The following is a 25,887-nucleotide window of genomic DNA, read 5'->3' on the forward strand; positions in this document are numbered from 1 at the left end:
AACAGAGAGGCGTAGAGGTGTTTTAAATCGCACAGAAATAAAAGTGGATAGATCATAAATACACACAAATATTACACTTTGCACTTCATACAATATATCATCTGTTTTTCTACTTAAAATAGGTAAAAAATAAAGTATCCTTCTGATTGAAATTGAAGCTGATTAAAATACGTACCCTTTTAAAGTGAAAAATCCACATTGTGTTGATTTTCTGCTGGGATGCATTTGGATCTGAAGTCTGAATATCAGTAGTGTGAGTTTTTCTACACTACATTCATTGTTCATTATGCTTCCAGTGCAACGTTCTGTATCGCACTTTAAGGTCTTTCCGTTTGTTTATTTAGCCTCGCAAATATGCCGTATCCAAACATATTTCACAGATTGCCTGTGTAATCCGTGTGTAGGCTACCCGAGTTCACAGATCAGACGCCTGTCTTCTGTTTCCGTGTGTGATCCGTGAATCGGCGCGGTCGCCGCTGCTCTGCGCCAACGTGTCGTTGTGTGTGCATATTTGCGAGTTTTATCGACGCGTCTATCGACATGTCACGCTTCCATGAATGCACAGCACTTTGGCTCCACTAATCTAGGGATGTGTTTCAGGGGATTTGACTCAGTCGGTGAACAGAGTCGGTATCATGCGAGTCAGCTGATGAGTTTTGCCGACTAGGCAGGATCTTAATCCAGCCAGATTAATGCTTCACTCATTTTTTTTTTGTTTGTTTTTCGGTCGATTGCTCTGTGTTGAAGGACCCACACGATTTATCTAGTCCAACTTTTGTTGGCGTCAGAAGTGCGTTCAGTCGGTTCTTTTCTTTTCCAAAACAACCATTTAAACCGTTTTGGGGGCGTTTTCAGGACGGGGTCGTTTGTCACATTTGCATCTTTCATATCGCGGTTGTCTATCCCTGCATCAACACATGGCACCCCACGTGACCCCAATCAACACATGGCAACTCATATCCTCACAGTTACAGAGTGTGTTATTCACGCATCATCATTTGCTCAATTATTCATCCGCACGACCCACTTGTTTGCGCTCCTTCGGCCTCCTTCTCCTCTCTCTGTTTTTCCCATGAACACGTCACACTCCTTCTCTCATGTACCTCATCAATGTTGAATGGCACTCAGCCGTGTTCAGGCATCCAGCGAGGAAAAAGTAATATTTTTTTCATCTCTACCCATCACAGAGACTGCTTCCCAGAAGAGGAAAGTTCAAGAAAGCCTAGTTTGAAACTGATTTTAATTGGCACATCCAATTTTGGCTACATTTAATGGTGAGCCCTGGTAATGGTGTCTGACATGCATTTTTTTACATGTTTTTGGCAGTGATATAACCTCACTCAGAAAAACAATGTAACCTTTATTTTTCTACATGTTTTCAGTGAGAAAATAAATCCCAAACTAATAAGTTTAGAACACTAGATCTGCTGGCTTTAGGTTTTGGATCTTATTGGGACTGGAATGGAAACCATCTTGTGTCTCATCTGACTGAAACAAACTTCATAATTACCTTACATTTATAGAATGTTCTGCATCTTCCAGACATCTGTCATAAAACTGGTTAAAGCTGCAAGGATTACTTTATAAAATACTGAGCTTGTCATTGTGTTGCCCCTTTATAGTTCTATGTAAAAACTAAAGAAAAAATTCCAAGTATTGACGATTTAAAAAAAAAATTAAATGATATGTTCATATCATTTAATGGTAGCATCATGATCGTTGTGTGGCGTGGTACGACAGAGTTTAGATTGGGCCTAAAAAATCCAATCCTACTCTGAGCTTGATCCGACCCGACAGATTAACTTTAATTATAGCCCCGAGCCAATTACAATTTTAATAATTTTGTTTTTAGACCATCATTTAGGTGTTTTTAGCTTTTGCTTAACATCTTCCAGCTCCATCTTGTCGTTTGTTTGAAGTGCAGGGTGAGTCAAGTGCAAATCATCTGGGATGAGTGACTGATGGGAGCGGAGCAGGGTGCGTTGTGTTGTGCTTGTTACAGTCCAACTCATTTCTGTACCCTATTTACTTCTTTTATTTCCTCAACAGGTTAAACTATCTGCTCCTGTATTTGGACTAGAAAAATGTCAACACATCTTCATATCATTCGTATCATTTCTCTGTGCTGTTTGTATTTGCAAGCTTATCAAACGCCTCAGAAGAAATATACTTACCTCGGTGTCATGTCATGTTTGTGTCCTATAGGGAAACAGGAAGTCATGGATTATGAATGAGAAAATATTATGTACAGAGATGAACCCAAAAAAGTTTGGAATTCCTTTCAAAAAATTTTTATTGATATTTATTAAAAAAAATTTTGTCTAAGGTATCGTTAATTGTGCCACCAGAAATCCTGTTAGAAACAATTATTATAACATTTTTTCCACCTTTTAAAATTGTGAAATAAAACATTATTCAACTTTTAATTACCACAATGTCTCGATTTTTGCACCATTGAAAGATGAAATATTTATCATGTCTCTGCGCCATGGGAACATGTTGACTTCACGTTCATGATCTGTTAAGGTGTGATTTATTACGTAAATTTCCCCTCACTCCCCTCCACCGCGGCTTGTTGAAAAAGTGGTAAAAACAACATTCTGCAGATTAAAAGTGTGACGACAAGTGAGATTTATTTTCTCCGTCTTCCCCCAGGGCCCCCTGACAGGAACCCCCAGCCCACCAAGCCTCTGCCCACGGCGCCCCCACCGCGCTCCCATCCTCCCTCGGACCCCCGCAAACCAGACAGGCAGACGCGACCTCCGAGGCTGCCCCCTGGAGACAGGCCGTCCCACCCCAACGCCATACCGAACATCTGCGACGGAGGCTTCAACACGGTGGCAATACTGAGGAGGGAGATGTTCGTCTTCAAGGTAAACGGAGAGTCTTTCGTGTCAAAACAAACCCGGGGCCTTCTTCGCTCGCTTCCAACCTCGCAGCTGTTTTCCTTTTACCCGTCGTCTGACTCTCTCAGCGACGAGAGCAATCACACGGCCCTGCACGCCTCGAGATAGACTTCTCCTGCCTGACTTTTCTGGTGAAAAATGTATCAGTTGTTGCCTGAAACAACCACAGCAGATTTAACGCAGGACTATTTGAATGGTCTGTCAGTTTGAGGTTTGCCTGGAAAAGAACAGATTCTGCCGACTGGAGGCGAATAAAGAATGGATCATTAAGAGCTTGGAGGGCTGCATAAATACACATTGGGTGGGATTTTTTTTTCTGCTAATCTGCTTCAGATTTAGCCTGGGCAGGTAATATCAAACATTTGGTGGAAAGTTGGCTGGCAGTTCTTGTAGAAAAATGGTGAAAGCTACTAACATAGGGCACTTTTCTCTCCTGTTGGGGCTCTTTGGAGGTTATCCGGGGCTCCAGTGTTTAGAAATTTGGATAAAGTGGAAATTTGACCAAAACCAAATGCAAACACATGAACAGTGCTGTGCTTTCGCCCCCAGTGAGTGAGAAAAAAAAACATTTATCCTTGGTGGAAGCCGGTGAAGACAAGGCTTTGAAACACATTCTGACCTTAAGAGCAGCACAAAGTTGTCTTGTGTGAGTCTCACCGAGTGGAGAAGTTGTGACTTTACTTTATGTGAGAGTGAATTTGTCTAGCAGATATACATAGATGCCATTCACTGGTTAAATAGGAGGCTTGTGGAACGGAGGCCTGGAAAACCCTCTTTGTGTGTTTGCTCTCCTGACACCGAGGTTTTCATTTAAACTCTCCGAATGAGATAAATCTGGCTGTGAGACGGAGCTGGTAGACTCAAAGCCCAGATTGTGTTTATTATTTCTTTCATTATAGCCTAAAGTCTCTCCCCTGTCTCTTTCACATGATGTTCGCCGCCTATAGTACCTCCGAGGGCAGGAGCCCAATCTGATAAAGTGATGAGGATCATGGGATTTATTCGGCTCGAGTCAGAGACAATGTTCAGCCATCGTCAGGCGATTTTGAGTTTAATAAGTCAAGAAGACGGTCTTAAAAAAAAAAAAAATCAGTAAAATTAAAATGAACCGATCACAGCTTTGTGGGCCAATTCTGGTCGGATCACTCTAAAACGTAATACCTATCTGGCCAATTTCAAGCGTGAATTTGTACCAGTGTGATATTCTCAGGGCTTGGAGACATCACCTAAACAAGGAAATAATTTTAAAGTAGCACAGTAGAATAAAAACACAAAATCTTACCAAGTATTTTTGGTCTAGTTTCTAGTGCAAATACCTTGGAGGCAAAACTAACTTACAAATCACCTTTCAGCAAGACGTAGGAGCTTGTTTTAAGTCAATAACTCCTTAATATTGATGAAAAAGTGCTAGTTCCTCTGGCAGATTATTTCACTTATAAGAAAACATTTTCTCCATGTTACAAGTGAAATAATCTGTCAGTGGAACTGTAACTTTCTCATCAATAATAAGCAATTATTGTCTTAGAAATGAGCTCCTGTCTTGCTGAGAAGTTATTTGTAAGTTAGTTGCGTCTTATTTCAAGTGTACTAAGATATTTGCACTAGAAATTAGACAAAAAAAAAAAAAAAACACCCCAAAAAAATCTCCAGACAATAATAAAGTTTGGGCTGCTGAAAGAATCCCATTTTTACAGTCCATTTTAAAAGTTAGATGAAACGTAACTCAAATATAAAAAAGCAGATTTTACCTTGGAGTCTTTGCTTTTTTCTGGTTCTCAACCTTTTTACCGACCCACAGTTTGTAGTATCACAATTTTCAAGACCTTCATTATTATGCAGTAAACTGGAAATTCACCATTCAATCAGCCAGAGACTGGAGTTGGCCAATATTTTCTTGATTGGCTTGGATCAGTGATTGGCAGCAGAAATAGACTTTTATATTTCAATATGAAAGTTATACTCAGATAGTTCAGGCCAGAAAAACCTTGATTTCTATTTCAAATAGTAACCCAAGTATTTAAAAATAAGATCTCAATGTAAATCTTGTACAGAAGCTCAGCCTTTACCGTGTGGATGTGGAAAGTGCCAAAAAAACACGCCCGCCCTTCAGGCATGTACAGCTGCAAATGTCAGCAAACCAGTTTCGGACGGAGTTGTCGAAACTGCTTGGTTCACGTTTCTTACAGCTCCAAATGCTTCCGCAGCACCAGCTCACGTTTTCCCTAAGGTCCAAACAAAATCCTCGCGAAAAACGCTGGAAGACGGCGATGATTTGTTGCAGGACTCGCGTGAACGAAGCCGTAAAGCCCCCGCCGCCTTTACCTCATTAGGACCACCAACAACATTAAGACTCGGTGATTTGCTCACCTGTTTAGCGTAATCCCCGTCTCAGGATGTCAAGAGATATTTCCAAGCACGAAAACCAGCAAAGGAGTTTGACTTGGATTCAAAATGTTAGTTCGTTCTCTCCCCTCTTCCACTCCCCCCGGAGGAGCAGGTGGTTCTTATATTTCTCCTTCCTCGGTGAAAGCGTGGCCAGGTTTCCCCGAAATGACTGACGTATCGTGTTAACACCTTTTTTCCCCCCTCGCGCAGGAAGCTGTCCAACTATAAAGAAGTTTATCTGGATTCATAATTAGAGATGTTTGTATTACTCCAGACCCTGATAAATTTCCCTTCAGAACTTGCCAAAGCCTCCAAATGAGACATAAAGACCAGCTTAAACTGATGGCTTACATTTCAGGAATGATGTGCAGTCTCGTGTTTGCTTATGCTGCGTTGCTTTGCTGTCATCTATAACAGCAGCCTCCTCAGTGCTTGGTCGGTTCCATGAATTATTCGCTTGGTTTCATTGGTTTTGAGAGCCATTTGGCCTGCGCCGCTCGGCTTTACTCACCATCCTACTTGATTGTTTTATAAGACTGGAGTGCGGTCTCCGCCAAGTCATTACAGCAGAGATCTTAGCAGTAGGTGCAGACTGCAGATGCTTGGGAACTTTCAGAGTTCATCTGGTGCAAATACTCTGAAAGCTGCAAAGCTTTTTTTTATATAGGCATAAAAACTGCTTTTTGCAACTTTTTCACTCAAGTTGACGCATATTGTGCTTTCACTTCCACTCTGACCTTCTGCATGCATAAGTCGTGTCGGACATGTTTTATCAGGAGGATGTATGAGTTGTAGCTTCATTTAAATGCGCACAACTGCATTTTGAGAAGAACAAACAAGGCAAAAAAAAAAGTGAAAATTTCCCCCACACTTAAAGAAGAGCCTCACTCGCAGTGTAGCTCTAATGAATACAGCCGTATCGACTCGTAACTGTGGGTGTTATTTTCACTTGATTGTTTTCTCTCTTTGAACGCACATCAGAGCCTATTAACATTACAGTCATTTACACATAAATAGAACATTTCCTCTTAATGTGCCAGGATAATAGCTGTATGTACTTTAGAATGATGAGCCAGTTTTCCCTCTGCTCCAACATTTGAACCTTGCAGAGTTGGAAATATCAGCGATTTGCACCTGAGGCGGCCCCTCGGCACTTCGAAATAGGGAAACCGGGGATTGGATGTTGCCGTTTTTTTTGGAAACAAAGAGGTTACATTTTTGCCTAAATACTCAAGTGATCCACATGTGGAAGCGAAGCAGAAGCAGCTCCCCATGCAGACGCAACTCGAAGGTTAAACTCTTCACTGCGATGGCCCTCAGTAGGCGAATAAGCAGCGATAGCACGAGAAGCTAAGGATTAGCTAAAAACGTACACACGTAAAATCCCTACCAAAAGTTGATCCTCTTAGTGTTAATTATGTTAGTACGTCTTGTCTTGATTTTGATCTTATCATTCATTTTCCAGTATTGGATCAACATGTCCCAAGATTTTGTACGTAACTACAGCCATGTGGAAATCGTCCCTTTGTCACAAATCACACCCATAATCAAATTTGTGACACACCAATATAAAGGTAGAGGAATTTATATGTTATGTTAAATTTTTTGGATTTGTATTTAGCCCCATTGGTTCACATAGCCACCCGATGTTATTGCCGATATGTCGTGTATCTCTGTTTACAGTGGCATATAGCCACGCTCCTCAACACGTGGTTGTAACCTGACAAATAGTGGAAATATCGATGGTGTGTAGTAAGTGTGTAGGTGGATGAAATGTGGATCCAGTTCTTCCACCTAGCCGTGCTCAGGCCCAATTTACACGAGGCGTGTTAATCTGAACCTGCAGGCCGGCCGTCACGCCTGCGTGGGCGGTAGTTTTACGGCCAGCTATTTCTCTTTGGCGCGAGGCGACACGGGGTCAGCGAAGGTTCACCGATGACGGTCTGGATTCGGCTTCTCCAGTTAATGTCCCATTAAAACTGCAGAGGTTCCAGCTTTACCTCTTCCCGTTCCCACTCCCAATGAACTCCCAAACCATATGGTTTCCCACCGGAATTAGGGGGGGTAGGACACACTTTCATCCATATGCATGGATTCATACATGACCAGTTCTTTTCTTCTGCATTAATTGCAGCCGAGCTCCCTACAGCTGTTCCACAGATGTGCTGCACCGCCGTGCCACGCCGTCTGACTGCAACCAGACACAAAAGTTTCCAGGACTCCATCAGGGTTTTTTTTTTTTTCTTCTTCTTTCTGCTTTTTGTCTGCTGTAAAACTTGGATGTAGAGTCTCAGACATTATTATTGAAGTTTGGATTTTGGGTTTATGGCTCACTGATATCTTGTCAGTTCGTAGAGCCAGAAAATCCATACGGGGGATTTGGAGATTTAGGTCAAACATTTGCTACAACATACTTTCCTCTAAGCTTTAATATTTTCTTGATGGAACAAAAAGCCGACAAGATGAACTAAACCTTGCAGAAAGCGACGTTGCTCTGTTACGTTACAGTGCTTATTGATTTTGTTATATTCTCAAATGTAATTATTGATCAAAAATGATGGTTGACAGCTTCACACGTTTTGCCGTATTAATCTTCGCTCTCAATAATCAGCAGATTATTGTTTTCCTGATTTAAAAGTTGGGAGCTGGAGGGCAATAAACAAGTTTGTCAAATATGGCTAAACACAAAAATGCAAAAGTGAGAGTACTTTGTGTCTATGGGTCATCACACATATTTTGACTATTTTAATGATTTTATAATTAAATAAAATGTTGTAAATTCTAAAAGTTATTTTAACATTTATTTTAAAATCAACCATTATCTCGTGCTATTTGATTACATTGATCCATTTTTGCTAAAAATCAAATAAAGCAGCTGTTTTCTTTTTGTATAAATATGGAAATATTTCCCAAATAACATTTGGAGATACAAAACTTTGAAATAAGTAGTGATGTAACATTCAGGCTTTCATAGACTGATGTTGATTTCCATTCCAATTTTGTCTAGTTATTGTTTTCTAAGAACCGTAACGCAAACATGCCACCCAATATTATAAACTTAGCCTTTTTTTAACAATTAAATGTGTCAGAAGTTCCTCAATAGAGGTAGTACTTCTGAATAGAACTCAAAATGACACAATTATCACCAAAGTAAATGTCCTAAAACTACAAAATATGTCAACTATCATTTCATCTATTAATTATTCAAACGATTATTCGAGTAATTGAATAAAAAAATTGTCCCATTCTGTAGTAGGTACTAATGCTAATGAAAAAAATAGTTTAAAATATGGGGGGGGGAAAAACGTTTTTATATAGTAGATCTATTTTTTTCTGACACCAGTACTGTTCTTGATCAGCAAGTACATGTAATGTTAGCCAAAATATAATTTTTTGTACATGTATAATATGCCAAATTCCATATAAACAATCATAGTTAAAGGTTTGTTTTCCACAAAGGGAACAAAAACATCACCGACTCGCTCATTTCCTCCCGATACGGGGATGTTGGTGAGCTGCTGTGGTTGTATTGAAAAGAAAGTGAAGGGAATAAAATCTACAGGTTCAGTGGCTTACAGATAGCTTTTGTAATATTCATCCATCGATGCGTGTTGTAATAACCTTAGGCTGCTGTTGCTTCCAACACAAACCAGTAGAGATTGAGCTGATGTTGCACTGAATGACCCAGATCTCAATCAAGCATAAAATCTCTTAAATGAGACCCTTAGACTAGATCAGGACATACATTATATATTCTCAGCAGTCATTTATAAGGACAATTATAGAGCAGGGGATTGTGGGAGGCCAGGGGGGTCCCTTGCAGCTTAGGATTGCTGATGTCTGAGACATGCTCTGACTCCCACGTCCAATAATGAGAACACAGCAGCCACGTCTTTGTGGTGTTTTTCTCTTTTCCCATCTCTGCAAAGACGTAGTTGGAAAGCCACAATGTAGCAAGACGTCCCATTAGGGTTTTATTTGAAACCGTATCTACAACATGTATGCCCCAGCTTCATTATCAACTATCTAAAAGTATAGCTGTTACTGATTAAGGTGTGAAACATAGACCCAGACACATTTACAGGTTTGGTTAGAGTCTAAATAGAAAGGACATTAGATGTAATGAAAGCTTCATAGGAATTCATGGCCAGTAGGTGAGCTACTCATTTCCGTAATTGTTTGTACTGTATTGGAAATATAATTTTCTATCCTTTCATGGTTTATCATCTAATATAAACAACCCAGGCTTTAAGCAGAGTTATTACCACAGAAAGAGCAGTCTCTGTGGGTATACATCAGAAAATGTAGATCCTTATCTCTAAAATCTTCAAAAGTCTGCCGATGGTTTGTTCCATAAGACGAAAGCTCAAAAAGATAAAACAGAGCAAAACTGGTCGTTGCCTTCCGATCTGGGATTTCTCCCATTGAGCTAAATAGCTCTATTTAACCCAGCCAATCAGCGAACAGAAGAAGTTGTAAACGATGACGTTGATTTTCTGTGCTGTTCTTGAATTGTAGTCTGCCTGTAGTTTTAGCAGTGACATTGTAGGAAGTAAACGACACCATTCAGTCCATATCTGCCACGCTTCCAAGTATTGAATTAACATCAGCAGCCGTCTCAATTGGCTCGGTAATTCTCTCCTCGCTGTCGAGGACAGATGGTTACGGTGTTTGTGGCATTGAACGGGACCATTACATACGTCACAGACGAACATTTGCGATTGGGTAAAATTTAAAACCTCAACACATTTTCAATAGCCTTGTAAGAAAACAAAGTGTAGTTTTACCAGGCTATGGATTGGCTGGAGTTGTTACAACCTTCCCGTTATCAGCTCAAACATTTGCTCTCTCTCTCATCCTGCAGCAGCCTGACTGAACTGGCTGGGGTATTCACAAATTGGCAAAATATAAGATTTTTGAGTTCCTGATAAGCTGGTAGAATCAGTCACAGCCAGTGTAGTTACCATCTGATATTTCAGTACATCTTCAGTTGATTTGGGTCAAAAAAAAAATAAAAAATGCGGTAGAAATTTTATCTTAGGTTTAAAATTTAATCTCCATCTGTTTGAATTGTTTTTTAAGCATTTATGTCGTGCCAAAGGACAAAGCAGCATTAAACCGTTATAGTTCTGACACAATGGTGAATGATGTTTTCACCTCCTTCCTCAGACACATTCGTGCCAGGCGAGGACGCACGTTGGAATCGATGTCAGTGGTGGTCATAACGGGGCTTTATGTCACTATTACGGCCTCTAAGCACAGCTCTGGTAATCAAAAATGCGCCGCACCTCATTTTGTGCAATAATGCGCTGTGCTGTATTGATTTTGGCTTTACAAAGCGCTGAAGTCATCTGCAGTCTGATAACATTTTCTGCAGTTTGTGTAGTTTTTTTTTTTCCCTTATTGGCGGATATATTTAATTTATCTCACTGATCAGTGCAGAATTCAAAGCCTGATGGAGAACATGTGGTAACCTAGCCCGGGTGAAAGCACTTTCACAAAACATACATGAACCAAAAGCTGAAATTTCCTGATTATTTTTCAAGTAATCGCAAAGCGCCTGCAGAAACTTCTCTGCAAGGGATGTCTGCTTGCTCGAGCTTTATTTTCAGAGAGGGAGTGTGCCCTTTCTACAGTCAGAACCAGTCAAAGGGGTTAGATTTCTCAGTTTGAACTGTTTTCAATTACCGGGCAGACCTCGCACAGAGGAAAAGTGCTGCACTGTTAAAAATCTATGGAGGCAGCAGGCATAGCAAGGGGGGGAGATAGGCGGAATCGAGACAAAGGGGAAACGAAAAAGAATAAAGGAGAAGGAGTCCAGGGAGAGTGCAGTCCCAGTGAAACAATTGGATTAGACGAAGAGAGAAAGGGAGCGGGGCAAGGCGCGTTTCATGACTAGTCGGTTCAGCTTTGACTGCGAAAGAGGCAGGCTGCGAGGATGAGTCGTCTCCTCTCCCTCGCCGCGTCTCTCGGCGTGTACGAGGTCAGGCTGCTGAGGCCGAGCGCCGAGCACGTTCAATTGGCCGTTCATCGCCAAAGGGGTGGAACATCTTGCCGGGCTCTAATGGCTTTCGCAGCTGGCTCTCCCCCGGCGCCCTCTGTCATCAAGTTTCTCCCAACATCAAAAGGACACACCTTCCACTTGGCTACTCATGTCTCCCCGCCGCCCCAGAGGAAATCAGACCCTCATAAAGGCCCCGGCTATTGTTTCGCCCCCAGATACGTGATGGTTTTCCCAGTGTGTTCTTCGGCGTCTGCGTGTGTAAAGGAGGCATTCCCAGGAAACCTGAGAAAGTGTGTCTTTTGAGGCATAACAGCTGTCAAAGTAGGCAAGCCAGAGTTTGATCAGTGACAGCAGGTTCTGTTGTTAAAGCAGAGCAAAGCAAACACAAGAATTCAGCGCCTAGGTTGCAGTACACAAACCTCCTCTGTTTTTTGGGTTGTTCTTGCATCGGAGCAGTGAAATCAAGAATCTGCAATAGAAACTGGATTAATAATTAATTTTTCTAGATTTCTCAGATGAATTTCAGCATGCCAACTGCGCATGTATGAGTTCTTAGTGACAGATCCAGTGTAAGGAGAGTAAAACCTGGTCACAACTGAGAGATACGGTGAATATTTTTATAGTTTATTGTGGTGCAAGCAATAAAATCGCAATTTTTTTTTTCAAAGTAAAGTAAGTATAGTTGCTCTCTTAGCTGTAAATATTGGCCACAGATGTGGAGGCAGGTGCTTTAAAATTAACATATTCTATCTGTGTTTGAAACTCCTATTTTGAAATAAAAGAGGAAAGGGTTTTTGAGTTGTTTGATGAAGCAGGCTTGTAAAGACAGCAGTTAGACTGACCAACAAGTGGTAGTAAAAGGCTTGAGAAGTGGCCATTATTTTCAGCATAGCCAGCAGAGGAAAGAAACAGTAACAGGGTGATGGATGATAACTAAACCATTTAATAGCATGGCTGCAAAACAGGCTAACCGTTACCACTAAAGATGCTAAAGTTAGCAGCCTGCTATCTTGCCTATTGTTGGTGAAAGCAATTTTTCTTAAAGAGTCTGAACTGCAGCTGTAAATCTCTAGTTCAAAAATTGGATAATAAAAATGTATGCGATAGGATTGGTTAAAACTGGATCTGGTGATTCTAACTGAACAGGGATTCTCAGTCTGACTGATTCTTCAGCTGGTGCGGTTCATGTTCACACCACAATGTGTGAAACGAACCAAACCCTTGAAGAAAACCTGTTCACCTCCTCACCAATGGTGGAGCTACACCAAGAACCACTGAAGGAAACAACATGTAAACCCCCAGAAGAAGACATGAGTGCAACGTTGTTTTTCACAAAATATAAAGAAAAATGGAGTCGTGTCTGACGTTAGTGGTTGTAGGATTTCTCTTTTGTCTTTGGCAAAACACAATGAATGACTTCTCACTTTAGCGCTAGACTCTCATGTTTATTTTGGTTATATTTACTCAAAATGCCCTATGCTATACTTTGCTTCCTGCTTTTGGTTGGAACCACACCAGAACTCGCTTTAATCGAATCGACACCTCGGTTTTTAGTAGGACCAGAGTTTGCATCAGATTTTGATTGTGTATTCCAACCTACCCGAACAAACGTGACTTTCTGAACAAACTGGCCAGATTTTGATTAAAGCAGACTAAAAAGTTAATGCACCCTTAGATAAGCGTCTGATGTCCAAAAATGAGCCAAAAATATCCACAAAACTACCTGTCTTAAAGAGTCTTAAAGTCTTAAAGATATTTGATGTATTGCCTTTTGCTAACCGGGCAGAAAAACGAAGAACCTCTTAGTCTGACAAATGTTACCTTTTCTACTTTGGAATATAAAGACAGTATTCCTAAAAACATCACTCTAATACTCTAATGACGTCTTCTTCCATCTCAGGACCACTGGGTTTGGCGGATGAGAGACAACTCTGTGTTGCCGGGATTCCCCATGCTCATCAGCGTCTTCTGGAAGGGGCTGCCATCAAAGATAGACGCCGTCTACGAGAACAGCGAGGGCAAGTTCGTCTTTTTCAAAGGTGAGGCATCGTTCACTCACCAGCACAACTCATCTCTGCCTTCATCGTGTTGCTCCTCACAGTTCCTCTCCAGCGGGGAGTTTTTCTCAGAAAGCCTCGATCCTAAACTTCGACACAAATATTGTGTCTGCGTAATCCTGGTTTATGAGAGCTCTCTTGTGTGTCGTCTAGCTACAGCGAGATTTACCTCAAGATCTGTTTACATGGGAGTGTTGTGTTCGTTTTTTGTTGTTTTTTTTTCTAAGCTTGTATACCCTTTGCTTCCAATATTCTGCAAGAATTTTCTATGAGCGCTTACATTTGCAAGAAGAAAGATGCTTTTATCTGCTCTCTCAAATCGCTAAGAGATTTTATTGTAAATCTGGGAAAGATTAAGAGATCGCTTAGTTTAGTTGGAATATTCAAACATAATCCTACACATCTGATTGTAAATAATGCATATGCTCTGGTGTTGCTTGTGGAAATAAAATGTATATTCAGTAAAAATCATCAACCGTAGCTAAAAAGGAAATCGCTGTTGATTCCAAGAAGCTTTACTGCAAGCTATGTTTTAATGATGCATGATTTGAGAGGTTTTTTTGTGCTTGTGTGATTTTTTTTTTAACATATTTAAATGTAGACCAAGCAGTAAAAGAGCTTTGAAGCCAATTATGTCAAGAGCCAAGACGACACTTGAAAGAAACGTCAAACAAACTTGGCAGTTTGTATTTGCACACACTTCACAGAAGAGAGGAAGGATAAAAAGAAAGAAAGAAAGAAGGGTGGTGGTGTGATGCAAGGAGATGCAGGCAAGCCATTAAAGTTTGCTGGGATGAAAACTACAAATCTTCTCTAAGCGGAATTTCTATTTTCAACCCCAAACAATTCCTGGAAACGCAAGACTACGGCTCACGCGTGTGCTGCAACCCCTGCAGCTTGGATTTCACCGCCTTTTCCTTCACTCTGCGTACTATCCTGGACCGGAAGGATTTAGTTAATACAAATTAACAGTATGCTATTTCTCATTTAAACTCGTGCAACACACAACCTTGTTCTGTCCACATTTTGGAGAATTCAGAAAAAAAAGGTAAAATTCAGCTCTCAAGTCTCATAAATTCTCCTCAAAAACCTTGAAAGACTCTGCAGAATAAGCATAAAAAAATCCTGAGCTATGTAGTACATTTATGTGACACTACTGCTGAAGAATCATAACAAGTGCTATAACAATAACCCAGATATATTACCTTATAACTACGCTGGCAGATTTAGATATCCCTAAATTGATTGCAAAATAAGAAACAGTGTGACTGAGGGCTGAGGAAACGTCGTCTAGTCCCGCTTGTTACCAAACTTTCATACCCACCGTGAAGACTTTTCACTCCAACTTCTACAATTGATGAGTCAAAGTAGTTTTATATAATTTATTCATGATCTGCTGAAAAGAAATGTTGCATCTGTGACTCTAATAAACTGCTATATAGTACACACATTACATTATAAATCCCCCAAAGTGGAGAGAGAGAAAACCATCGGACTTATTTACTCCCCTACATGTCTACCAGTGTGAAGTAGTTTGTATGAAATAAACACCGTGGCATGTATTAATCACAAATAACTTAACATTTGTTCACTTTACTAAGGGCAGAGGCACATGTTGTGGTCATGACCAACCTTTAGCTGGCTAATAATCATCCTGAAAGCACCAAATCACAACTGGTGCTTCCTCAGTTGTTTTTCCTACTTCCTCTACTGTATTTCTTGTAAAGACTAAGATTGGAAACTGTTAAACTTTAGAGGACAGACACATTCAGAGTACTCTTCCTGCTTGCAGCCCTGCACAAATGACAGTTCTTTGCCTTTGGGATAAGAAGTGTTTTCTGATATGTTTTAGCTGCTGTTTTTCAGCACTGTGTCGCATAGAGGTTGTGTTGCAATGAAAACATGAGATAAGAAGGAGCCTCTTTTCTTACAGCAGAACAAAAATGTGTCAGCTTCGGGAATTAAATTTTAGCCAAAAACATTTTTAAGTCTAGGAAATAAAAGTCTGTCCCTTTTCTGATTAAATTTTTCCTTCCCCACATTTGACTTGACATCAGTATTTTGGTAGGTTTGCCATACTCTTTTCTCTTTTTTTGCCTCGATTAAATAGTACATTGAGATTTTCCCCAGAAAACATCCTTAAACTTCTCCAACTTCCTGTCTGCCTGTAGGCGATTGGTGAATAATTTTAATTTAATTTAATTATGTTTCCTTATAATAAACCCAATAAAAAACGAAAGAACTTTGTGGTTGTAATTTGGCAAAACATGGAACGATTCAAGGAGTGTTAATGACTTTGTAAGACATCTTCATTACGCATTACACTCTCCATTCAAAGCTAAGGTCAAGCAGAGGAAATTAGTCAGTGGCCTGACTGAGTCAACACCACATCAAAGTAACCCTCACAACTCAGAAGACGAGTCTCGACTTCACTGTGGCTGATTCAAGTCGGCTCCCATTTAAAAAAAATGACCAAACCTAAGGAGGAAACTCATATTTCACGTTGAATTTATTGAGAGAGAGGAAAAGAATCTGGTATGCTTTGAGGAGGAGTGTTTGAATCAGCTTGAATTCATTGCTTTTGGGAGGTAAAGGGGGGGGGAGACTCTATTAATCTCAGGGTGTGGTGTGTTCGTGTCAGAGGAAGCATGACCCACAATAAGCGTAGAACCGTATGAGAAAAACACGAAATGACAGGAATTTCCTTTCCAATACGAGTCTATTCTTCCCCATTAATATTCAAGCAACACCCTGTCCTACATCTCCTTCCATTTAAACCCTCAAATTTAGGTTTTCCAGGATGAATCCACATTTTTATAGACTTTATAATAACAGTGAAAAAGTTCTGAATATGAGCAGGATTTTTGCCTGACTTTCTGCATATTTAAGTAAAAATGCTCAGGCCATTTTAATGCTGAGCTTGCAGGAGTTTAGGATGTCCACTAATCTCACTCAGTCACTGGTGTTTATTCAGAAACTAGCCAGGGATAAAGATGCAATAACCTCAGCTTGCACACTCATATTTTTCTTTTGAATACACATTTCTGCTTTCTTTGGCTAAGTCGCGTTATGCCTTGAAATATTAATCAAACTGTAAAAACCACAAACAACTGGTCAGCTGTCAGGATGTGGGCGCTTCTACCTAATTACGCCTCAAGAAGCAGGGCGAAGTGATAAAACGTGGAGGGGGGGAGAAATACAAAAACATTCCATTTGGACTTCTCTTGACCTGAGATGAAACAAAACTGTGAGGAGAAAGACCAATAAATGTGTAAAGGTTTTTGATATTTTCACATTTTGACTCCCAGTGTTGACAGGAATGTGCTTTTCTTTTTCTCTGGGAACATCCACCTCCCCCCCACTAGAGCCTCTTCCTGGCCCAGCCTTCAACTCCTCCAGTGGTACAGAAATGCATTTCCTGGGGTCACACTGTGTCAAAAATGTGCTGCTTAACCCAATTACTTAACAGGAAGGAGGGCAAAGTGTGGTGGAAAGAGGTGTTCGAGCAACAGGGATGACAGCATAGTTGGTAGGATTGTGAAAGCAAAGCTATTTTACTCGAGATTCACATTCTTGTGTGGATAATCCAGAGTAGCACCTGTTAAAGATCGGGTAAAAATCCAGATCCAAAAGAGTAACTCAGAGCGGCAGATCATTGCCTAAAGTTTGCTATGAATCTTTCCCTGCTCTTGTCTGATCTCCGCCGCTGCCTGTCTGCCTCGTTTTAATTATTCATTCCTTCTGTTTGTTCCTGATACGCAGGGAAGCAGTTCTGGGTATACAAGGACACGAAGCTGGAGCCTGACTACCCAAGGGACATCACCCAGTTTAGCCATGGCATGCCGTCCCAGAGCATCGAGACGGCCGTGTGGTGGGAGGACGTGGCCAAGACCTATTTCTTCAAAGGAGACAGGTGGGGAACGTTGGAGAAAGCAGGAAAAAAAAAGAAAAAGATCAAAAATAGATGTGCTCGTAAAGACGGAGAACATTCAAAACCGGCTTTGAAATGCATTCGGATGGAATAACTCCTTAACCCAACATGTGTTAGGACAATACTCCACCATCTGTTGTCAGTTTAAACTGTATATTTGCCAGCTTCTGCTTTGTCCTCCTGTGGCTCATCATTTGTTTCTGTTTAGGTACTGGCGCTACAATGAGGAGAAGAGAACCATGGACCCCGGCTATCCAAAGCCCATCTCGGTGTGGAAGGGGGTCCCCGCTTCGCCACAGGGGGCCTTCGTCGATAAAGCCCATGGTACGATCTCCGTCATGCCCAATGCGGTTCGGTGGCAATAACGACACCAGTCATGTGCCAGGCGGCATCGATTCTGGCTGATCACCGGCACATGGTGCATGGGAGCTAAACCAGGCTAGGATTGATTGAAATTTGCCCCAGTTACCCGCTGATTTTTTCAGTTGGTGGCACACTTCCATGAAACATCAGTAGAGCTAGACAGTGTTTGCACATGGCAAACAGTTTAACATAACTTTATCCCACAAAAAGCCTGCCTTTGTTTGTTGATGGCGTCAAAGGGAAATCGTTTCATAATCAGCCTACACTGCAGCGAGACCCGGTTGGGGCAGAGCTATGGAAAGTAGAAAGGACAAGATCCCCGCTGGGCACTGGTTTGAGCCAACTGGCCCTCTTCAGCGGCGTGGAGGTAGAATGTCTTCACTCTCACTGAGCTCACCTATAGGCCCGTAAAATAACCTTAGGAAAAAGGGGAAAGCTTTTGCCGTGGACGTTATGCCAGGTGGGTTTGGTGTGTGGTGTTGGCAGTGGCACAGTTGGAAAAAGCAGAGCAGGTGGTGTTGAAACCTCGGCCCATCTGCGGCGAGGATCTGCCGCCAGATCTTTGGCCGTGTGTGTGTGTGTGTGTCCTAGCGAGGTCATGTAGCAGGTATCTATCGGAGCGTGAAGGATGGATTTGTATCCAGCAGACATATCCGTGTGTGTGTTTTTGTTCGTCTTTGTGCCGGCGTGCGTTTATTAGCCCGTCTGGCTGATTGCGGATACCGTGTGTCAAGGATCACGTTGACGCAGTTGACCCAGATAGGCATAATGTCTGTCCTGGAGCCATTGATAACATGAGTGAGGCAGCAGGCTTTCAGGGCTGGAGGGCATTGTTGACCTAGCTGTAGTTTTGACCAGATTACATCTTGTATGAATACCAAACCGCATTCATGCGAGATGCACTTGTGCATCGATATCTAAGTCCAGTCCTATTTGGTAGTTACTGTCCTAGAACAAAGTGATTTAAAAAAAAAAAAAAATTTAAGAAAAAATTTGAATCATAATTTTTTGTAAACAGAGATAATTTCACAAATGAAAAACTGGCAGTTCTGTCAGGGAATCTGTCTATGCCTTGCAGTTTTTATGTTTGTCTAACTCTAAGATGGACCTAATAATAAAACACTAAAATTCTCGGTTAATGGGATTTCATGAATAAAATAATGGCTTCATAAATATTTTAAAGACCTTCTGTTCAGTGTAGCACTATTGGGTTTAGGTATTTTTAGATCCGGTTTTTAAAAAATGAAATGAAAGCTTAGAACTACTATGAAGCTACGTAATAATTTTAGTGACAAATGGTTAGCCTGGAATGGTGTTCTCAAAGTGTTTTCAAACTTTTTGCATCTAAGCTGTACTTAAGATTTTCACCGAAGGAACAAATGTTCCCTGGATCTCAAACTGTCAAAAAAAAATCTTTGTTGAATGTAGAATTATTGAGTTCAGGTTTTACCAGTCTCTATTTTTTTAGGTTTTTAGGTAGAGGCCACCAAATTCAGATCAGAAAGAATGAAACCCTTTAGTTATAGGAAGCTGTGAAGCAAAACGTTAGCATTTTTGGTGGCTATTAGCTAGCTAGTCAAGATTTACTCAAAGTGCTTGTCTGTCATTTCGGCAATACTTCAATTTTATACTGAGAACCCAGTCTTGTAAAAATCAGTCCCTTGCATATTGAGAAACGACTTGCTCGCTGGAAGCGTGGCTTGAGCATTGCTAACTTTTGGCCGTGAAGTCAAACTTGCAACCCACCAGTTTGACGGTATGAAGCTTGGTGTGTTATAAACAACCATCCTCCACTGTGAAGAGAGAAGCGCCGAACCAAATGATACGTCTGTATTTGGAGGTGTGGCCAACATGGACTTAATGGCTTTGTTTACTTTGGCAAACTACAACTCTAGTTTCCCAAATTACAAAATCAAAGTTATTGTTTACAACTCCTCCTTCTGTTTGCTAGTTGGCCCAAAATTAGGTTGAAATTCAGGCCAATTAGCTGAGCAGGTGTTTTGAAATTCAACCGGAAAAATCAAGCTCTATGGGAGAAATCCCAGACGGAGCATGGAAAGACAATGAGAGTCGCTGAACCAAACGAGACAGCTGAGAACGCAAACTGAAACCGTTCTTCTTTTTGCTAGGCTAATTATTTACTAAGCTAGCTGCTTACTTTTGTTCTGTAGTCGATGTTTGGTTTGGTAAAAATGTACTTTATGTCTACCTTGTGGGCCAGACAATGACTGTCAGAGGCTGATTTGTGAAAAGTTTGGAGCTTCAGTTCCACTCAGAAAGTTTCAGCAGTTCAGCGGCCGTTTTAACAGTGTTACCGTGGTTAGCCTTGAATGTTGGACAGACATTGTGCTGGTTAAATGAGACGTGTTTGATGTTATATCTCCAGCTCTTCCTCTTCTTTGCGCGTTTGATCATTTTGTCTCGCTCCGAAATGAATCTTTAAAAAGCTCACCCCATGCTTCTTCACTGCTTCACCAGGAACATCTCCATCTAACAAGCGATTAAATAAGCCCAGGCCCTTCCTTGCCTGAAATTTAGGCCATTTCTCCCCTCATCTTACCCAAGAAATTGTGTGCATGAATAATAAATGACCAAGCAAAAAGTGTAAAGGAGGCCAGGGAGAACGAGGAGAACTTCAAGTTTCAGCCACGCTTTTGGGCTTGGCTTTAATAAACAACAAACAAGCATTTTAGAGACTTGATTCAGTGTCAGCCCAAAACCCAGAACCTTTCATCAAATGCTGATGTGTAACAGTAGCGACGTCGAAGTCTTGACATTTTCGACTCTAGATTATGCATGTTTTGATCACCAAAGGTAAAAAAAAAATAAAATTTATGCTGTGTTACGTGATTCTTCCTGAGGGTTCTGGCTTCAGCTTGACTGTATATTAGCATTTATGACCAAAATAATTAAACCTGAGGGACAGTAAGGACCGCTTTACAAAGCAGGAGGCCTGACAGACAGAAAACAAAGGTAGAACAGTGCACAATGTGTTGGAAACTGTTTTAGCCGTATGCTTTGTCAAGTCAAGAGTTTACCTCGGTTATAATTTATATACTTATAGAGAGAGAGGTAAGACTAAAGATCCACCGATCAGTTTTTTTTGTTGCCGTTTCTTGCAAATCTTGCATTTCTATAGCAGTTTTAGCCAATTCTGTTTTCTTTTGAAGAATTGTTTTTTCAAGCCTCCCAGCTGTGAGCGGTCATCAATTGTTAATAAAGCTAGAGGCGACATCACTCCACTGTGAGAGAGAGAGCAGTCAAATTCAACAAAAAAGCCAAGGACACTGTAGCATTGACATTTTAAATTGTGTTTAGCATCCTACATTACAAGTAGTAGATCATTGCAAGGCTGCCAACATTTGCGCAACATAGCATGTTCACACATAAAGACAGTTTCACTTTGAATTGCTAGCTACATCTTATTTTTTTCTTAAAGTTCATAAATGTCCATGATATCTAAATCTGAGTGTTCTTCCTGCAGTAATAACCTCCATACTGAAGAGTGTTTTTTTTTTTTTCTTCCTCCACCTGGAAGTATGTAAACATGATATGTTCACAGACCAGGAAAACAATCTGATTTTTGATTTCAGAAAAGCAACTTCTTTTAAAATATGCAATCTTTGACCTTTTAGTAAATCCACTTGAGTTTTTCCTAAATCGAGCATGTAGTGTCAGCCATATTGTCTGTTTGTTGAGATGTTTTTAAAGAAGCAACAAATGATGTATATCAGATTGACCTATTGGTGGCTTGGCACTCATGTTTCTTATGTATTTTCTTTCCCCGTCAGGTTTCACCTACTTCTATAAAGGGAAGGAGTACTGGAAGTTCAACAACCAGTTACTGCGGGTGGAGCCGGGATACCCGCGCTCATTCGTCAAGGACTTCATGGGCTGCGACCGGATGCCCAGGGATCCCGGGCGCCAGCCGGCCGACGACGGCAACTCGGACGTGGTGATCGAGCTGGACAACGAGGCCAGCACGGTGAAGGCCATAGCCATCGTCATCCCGTGCGTGCTCGCGCTGTGCCTGCTGGTGCTGGTCTACACTGTGGTGCAGTTCAAAAGGAAGGGCACGCCGCGCCACATACTGTACTGCAAACGCTCCATGCAGGAATGGGTCTGAGCCGCTGAGAGAAGAGACTAATGGGAGCGAAAGGGGGGGCGGGGGGGGCGAGGTGATGAGACACTTGGTGGGAGAAAATTAAAAAAACAACAAAACAAAAAAAACGAAAACAGGACAACAGCCGTCACTTTTCTAAAAAAGGAAGGACAGCTGACTCTGGAGCGCTTTATTACAAACCACAGCCATGCCTCCCTCCGTCTCTCTGGCGGTCTGATTCTTTTGTTCAGACCTGCGGGAACGGCCAAGACACTCTGACTGCGATTCAGGAGATCCCAGAACCTGACGCTGACTTTGTTAGCCCCCGGCCTTTTTAACAACACGGGGAGCAGGAGAGGGATCTGTGCCAGAACAGACCTTTGGTCCCCAGACGTTTAAAAAAAAAAGAAAAAAGAAAAAAAAAAAGAAGATAAAGAAGAACAAGAAAAACGCTAGAGGGTCAGCATCACTTTGTATTTCTGAAACTTGACTTCCTACCCCGTCCTTTTTTTTTTTTCTGACCTATCTGCTTTCAGTCAGAGGGAGGACTTTTACGGCGGGACACTGCATCGTCATCTCTCATATCAGGTTGTTGGGGGGAAAAACAGCTATTTTTTATTCTCTTGATGGCCCACTCAAATCCCCCCCCCCTTCAAGAACTTTATCACCTTACTACCAATCATCAAATGCCTTCCTTTGTTTCCGTTTCTTAATTTGCAATTGAAGGAAAATAGATTTAATCCGAGAATGGAAGTCCTCAGCCGTCCCTTTAACAAACTCCTGAGACCAAACTAAACCAAAACAAGTTAATTTCTTTCCAAAGAGGATCACATTTTCATTATTTTAATTTTAATTTTGGTTTTGTTTTTTATTTTACTTTCTTTTCGTTCTCATTTCCCTTCTCTGGATCCTTGCAGCGATTGAGAGTCGGGGAGCTCTGACTGTTGTGGCAGTCTGTTTGAGACACAGGGGCCAAATTATTCTGCAATATTTTAACTCGCCTTAATTATAAAGCATACGACTCGTGCTTGGTTTTACTGTTCCTCGGTTTTTATTTGTTTTATTTTCTCTCTTCTTTGATTTGTATATTGCTTTTATTTTTAATTTCTTTTCCCTTTGTTTGTAAAGAAGCTGAAATAAGTGCTTCTCATGATTGGTATTTTCTGGATTTTATTACACCACGCAGAATAAATCGGCACTGGTTTGCCGAGCTATTCTGGACTACAATATACAGTAGGTTCAGCCTGTATTGCAAGTAACGTATTGTATTGTTGGGAGGTTCTGGAGTAAAGCCACTATTTCTGTGTGTTAAGATATTTGTTACTGTTTTTGTTTTCGGGATTTTTTTTTTTTAATTTGTTCCAAACAAAAACCGGCTGAACGGCAGCCTCGGTCTCACTGAATATGTCTTTTTGCTCATCCCTTTCAGTTTGATGAAGTGTTTCTTTCTAAGTGGTTGTTCTGTGAGGTCATGTGTGAACAGAAAACACACACACACACACACACACGCGCACACACAAAAAAAGAACAAATTTTTTTTTTTAAAAAGTCGACTGCCTTGTTTTACGAGAGCTCAGAGTTCCCAGAATGCTTTTTTTCTTTCGTCTCGTAGCGTAGGACCCCGGCGAACCCCGGCGAAGCGAGACAAGTCGACATCAGTGCCTGTGTCAACGTGCATGCAAGCATTTACTGTACAAACGGCCGGTTCTGCTCCGCGTGGCTTCAGAACCGTCGTCTTTGAAGGAACTTTTTCTCTTGAAAATGCTGTTATTTTTGTACCTTTTCAGTGTGTCCCAATTCCCATGCCTACCCCCCTTTTTCTAGGTACAATGATATATATATATATATATAAAGAATTTAAAAAATAAAAGGAAAAAAAATATTCAAGTGGTACCTTTTTGGGATTTATTCAGGAAATCGGATGATCGGCAAGTCGAATTGGCCTCGATAGTCGGCGAGCAGTCTTTGAATGTGTGTCCATTTTCATGCTCACATTCTGTTATTTTTTTGTTTGTTTTTTTCTTCCTTTGTTTTTTCTGGTCCAGTTGGATGTCTCACAACGGTTTCTTTGTGTAAGACTTTGGGACATCTCGGGGGGAAAAAAAAAAAAGAAATCATGTTCTGACTGAATGAATAAACTGATCAATATATGATGAAAACTTGCCTCCAATCTCTCCATTTTGTGCAGCTGAGCAATCTGCCTTGAAGACAAGAGACCTGTTCATGTAGAGGAATGCACCGATCGCTTGGAATCGGCCGATCTCCAGCTTGATTAGCTCGACCTGCTACAAGGGGCATCCGGAAATCAAAACTCTGATTAGATTGCCTTCAGAAGTTACCCAATTATAAAACACAATCCGTCTGTGTCTCTTTAATACTTGAGAGATTGGAGGATCAGCATCATGACGACCAAGAAAAGTACAGCAGAAAAATTATCAGATGTTTTACAAATGAAATAGATTCTCAAATATCATTAAAAGAAATGAAATAGGAAACAGCATAGCACAACTGCAAGTCTTACCAAAACATGACCATCCAAACACTTGGTTCAGACTGAGGCGTATGAATTTGTTAAAATGGCCCAGTCAAAGTTCAGACTTGAATCCAATTGGGTATAACTAGAGTGGGATGGTGCTTCAAACAGTACTTCAATGGACTGAACGTTTGTTGTGCTTTTCCAGTCATACTGACCGGTAGGCTGGGAAGAGCCTTTGTGCATCGATATGTGGAAGCTGTAACTGAACCAGCAACCTTCCAATTGCAAGACAACTGGAAACAAACTCTCCACCACAACGTAAACTGGGCCCCTCCACCCAACAGAGTGGTTAAGGATTGCGGCGTTGTCGGCGACAAACATCGTCTAAAGACAAATATCCCGAATGTGCAGCTCTGTTCACTCGAACCTGCAATAAAATCCTTGTTTTTGCTAAAGCATGAGTGGGATCACGTTTAACTCTGCCCTCCATGAGCCCAGGCTCGCTGTAAATAAAGGCTGTTGGCTCGAACCGCCACGTATGCGCCCAGCTCCAGAGATTAACTTCAGTTGGCACGGAAAAAAAATGAAAATAAGGGGGGGGAAAAAGCAGAGTTTGATTCAGAGAATTGCGTTGCAGTCGTGCTCAGAGAGTTCAACGGCCCCTCTTTTGTTGCTGTGTGGCACCGTGTTTGATTTTGGAATGGAGTGATAGAAAAATATAATAATAAATTAAAAAAAACTGCGCTCTAGATGTACGATCCCGGCGGTGCGGCAATGGCATTTATTTATTGTGGGCTGAATGTGAAACGGGAGCTGCAAAGTGTTGATTCTGGCTTTGCAGGGACACAGTTGACATACAGTTACTGACAACACAGTGCGTGAGGTCAGGCTACAGTTTACTGACTGTGGTCTGTGTGTGTGTGTGTGTGTGTGTGTGTGTGTGTGTGGAACTGCACTCTTAGGGATAACAGTTGATTGGGTCTCATCACAGCATTGTTCGGCAGTAAAATTGCCTCTTTCTAACGTATTATGTGCTCAGCTATGTTTAGATCGCTGCTTTTTGTTGAGGATTTTCTCCATTGTGTGTCCTCTCTCCATCCCTGTAGCGGGTGTTCGTGTACTCATCACAGTCACCGTTTCCGGGCTCTCGTCGTGTAGCGTATGTAGCCAAGGCGCTCGCTCGGTGGGTGGCAGGCAGTTGAAGGAATATGAAGTTCTAAAATCTGCGCTGGGATTCAAAATGAGTTTACGAATCTTTTCTCGCATTTTGATGAAGCGAAAGTTTTTGCAATCATGTAAGCCTCCCAAAAAACAGAGGCTGGCGTAAACTCTGTCCTCCCAGCTGCCATTGTGCTTCTCTCTGTGGTACCAAACTGACCAGCATTGGAGAGAGCTTTCTCTCTCTTTCTCTCCCTTTTTTTTTAAAGTGCTGCTATTTTCATCAGCATTCTTCCTCCTCTTCCTGCTGTCGTTGGCTCAGAGCTTGAATGATTAACACAGGACCATAAGTCATGCATTTTCATTTAACCTGACTCTCTTTACGGTGCTCTGCTCATTAAATGGACGACTATATATATATATATATATATATATATATATATATATATATATATATATATATATATATATATATATATATATATAGAGAGAAGAGAGGGCTGAC

At 41.2% G+C, this 25,887-nt stretch overlaps 1 protein-coding gene across 2 annotated transcripts in view; it reads left to right on the forward strand.

The window, feature by feature from the left end:
• Positions 1-21,880, forward strand: part of mmp16a (matrix metallopeptidase 16a (membrane-inserted)) — an 87,243-nt gene extending 65,363 nt beyond the window's left edge. For both annotated transcript variants that reach the window (XM_015050671.1, XM_015050673.1), the window contains 5 exons: positions 2,656-2,873; positions 13,196-13,334; positions 17,115-17,265; positions 17,492-17,607; positions 21,438-21,880. In XM_015050671.1, coding sequence (XP_014906157.1) covers positions 2,656-2,873; positions 13,196-13,334; positions 17,115-17,265; positions 17,492-17,607; positions 21,438-21,772 — 959 coding nt within the window. In that variant the 3' untranslated portion in view covers positions 21,773-21,880. The remainder of the gene's footprint in view (positions 1-2,655; positions 2,874-13,195; positions 13,335-17,114; positions 17,266-17,491; positions 17,608-21,437) is intronic.
• Positions 21,881-25,887: the final 4,007 nt, after the last annotated feature.

Source organism: Poecilia latipinna, unplaced genomic scaffold (genome assembly GCF_001443285.1).
Source record: "Poecilia latipinna isolate Pla-1442-1.1 unplaced genomic scaffold, P_latipinna-1.0 Scaffold1004, whole genome shotgun sequence".
NCBI classification, from domain to species: Eukaryota; Metazoa; Chordata; class Actinopteri; order Cyprinodontiformes; family Poeciliidae; genus Poecilia; species Poecilia latipinna.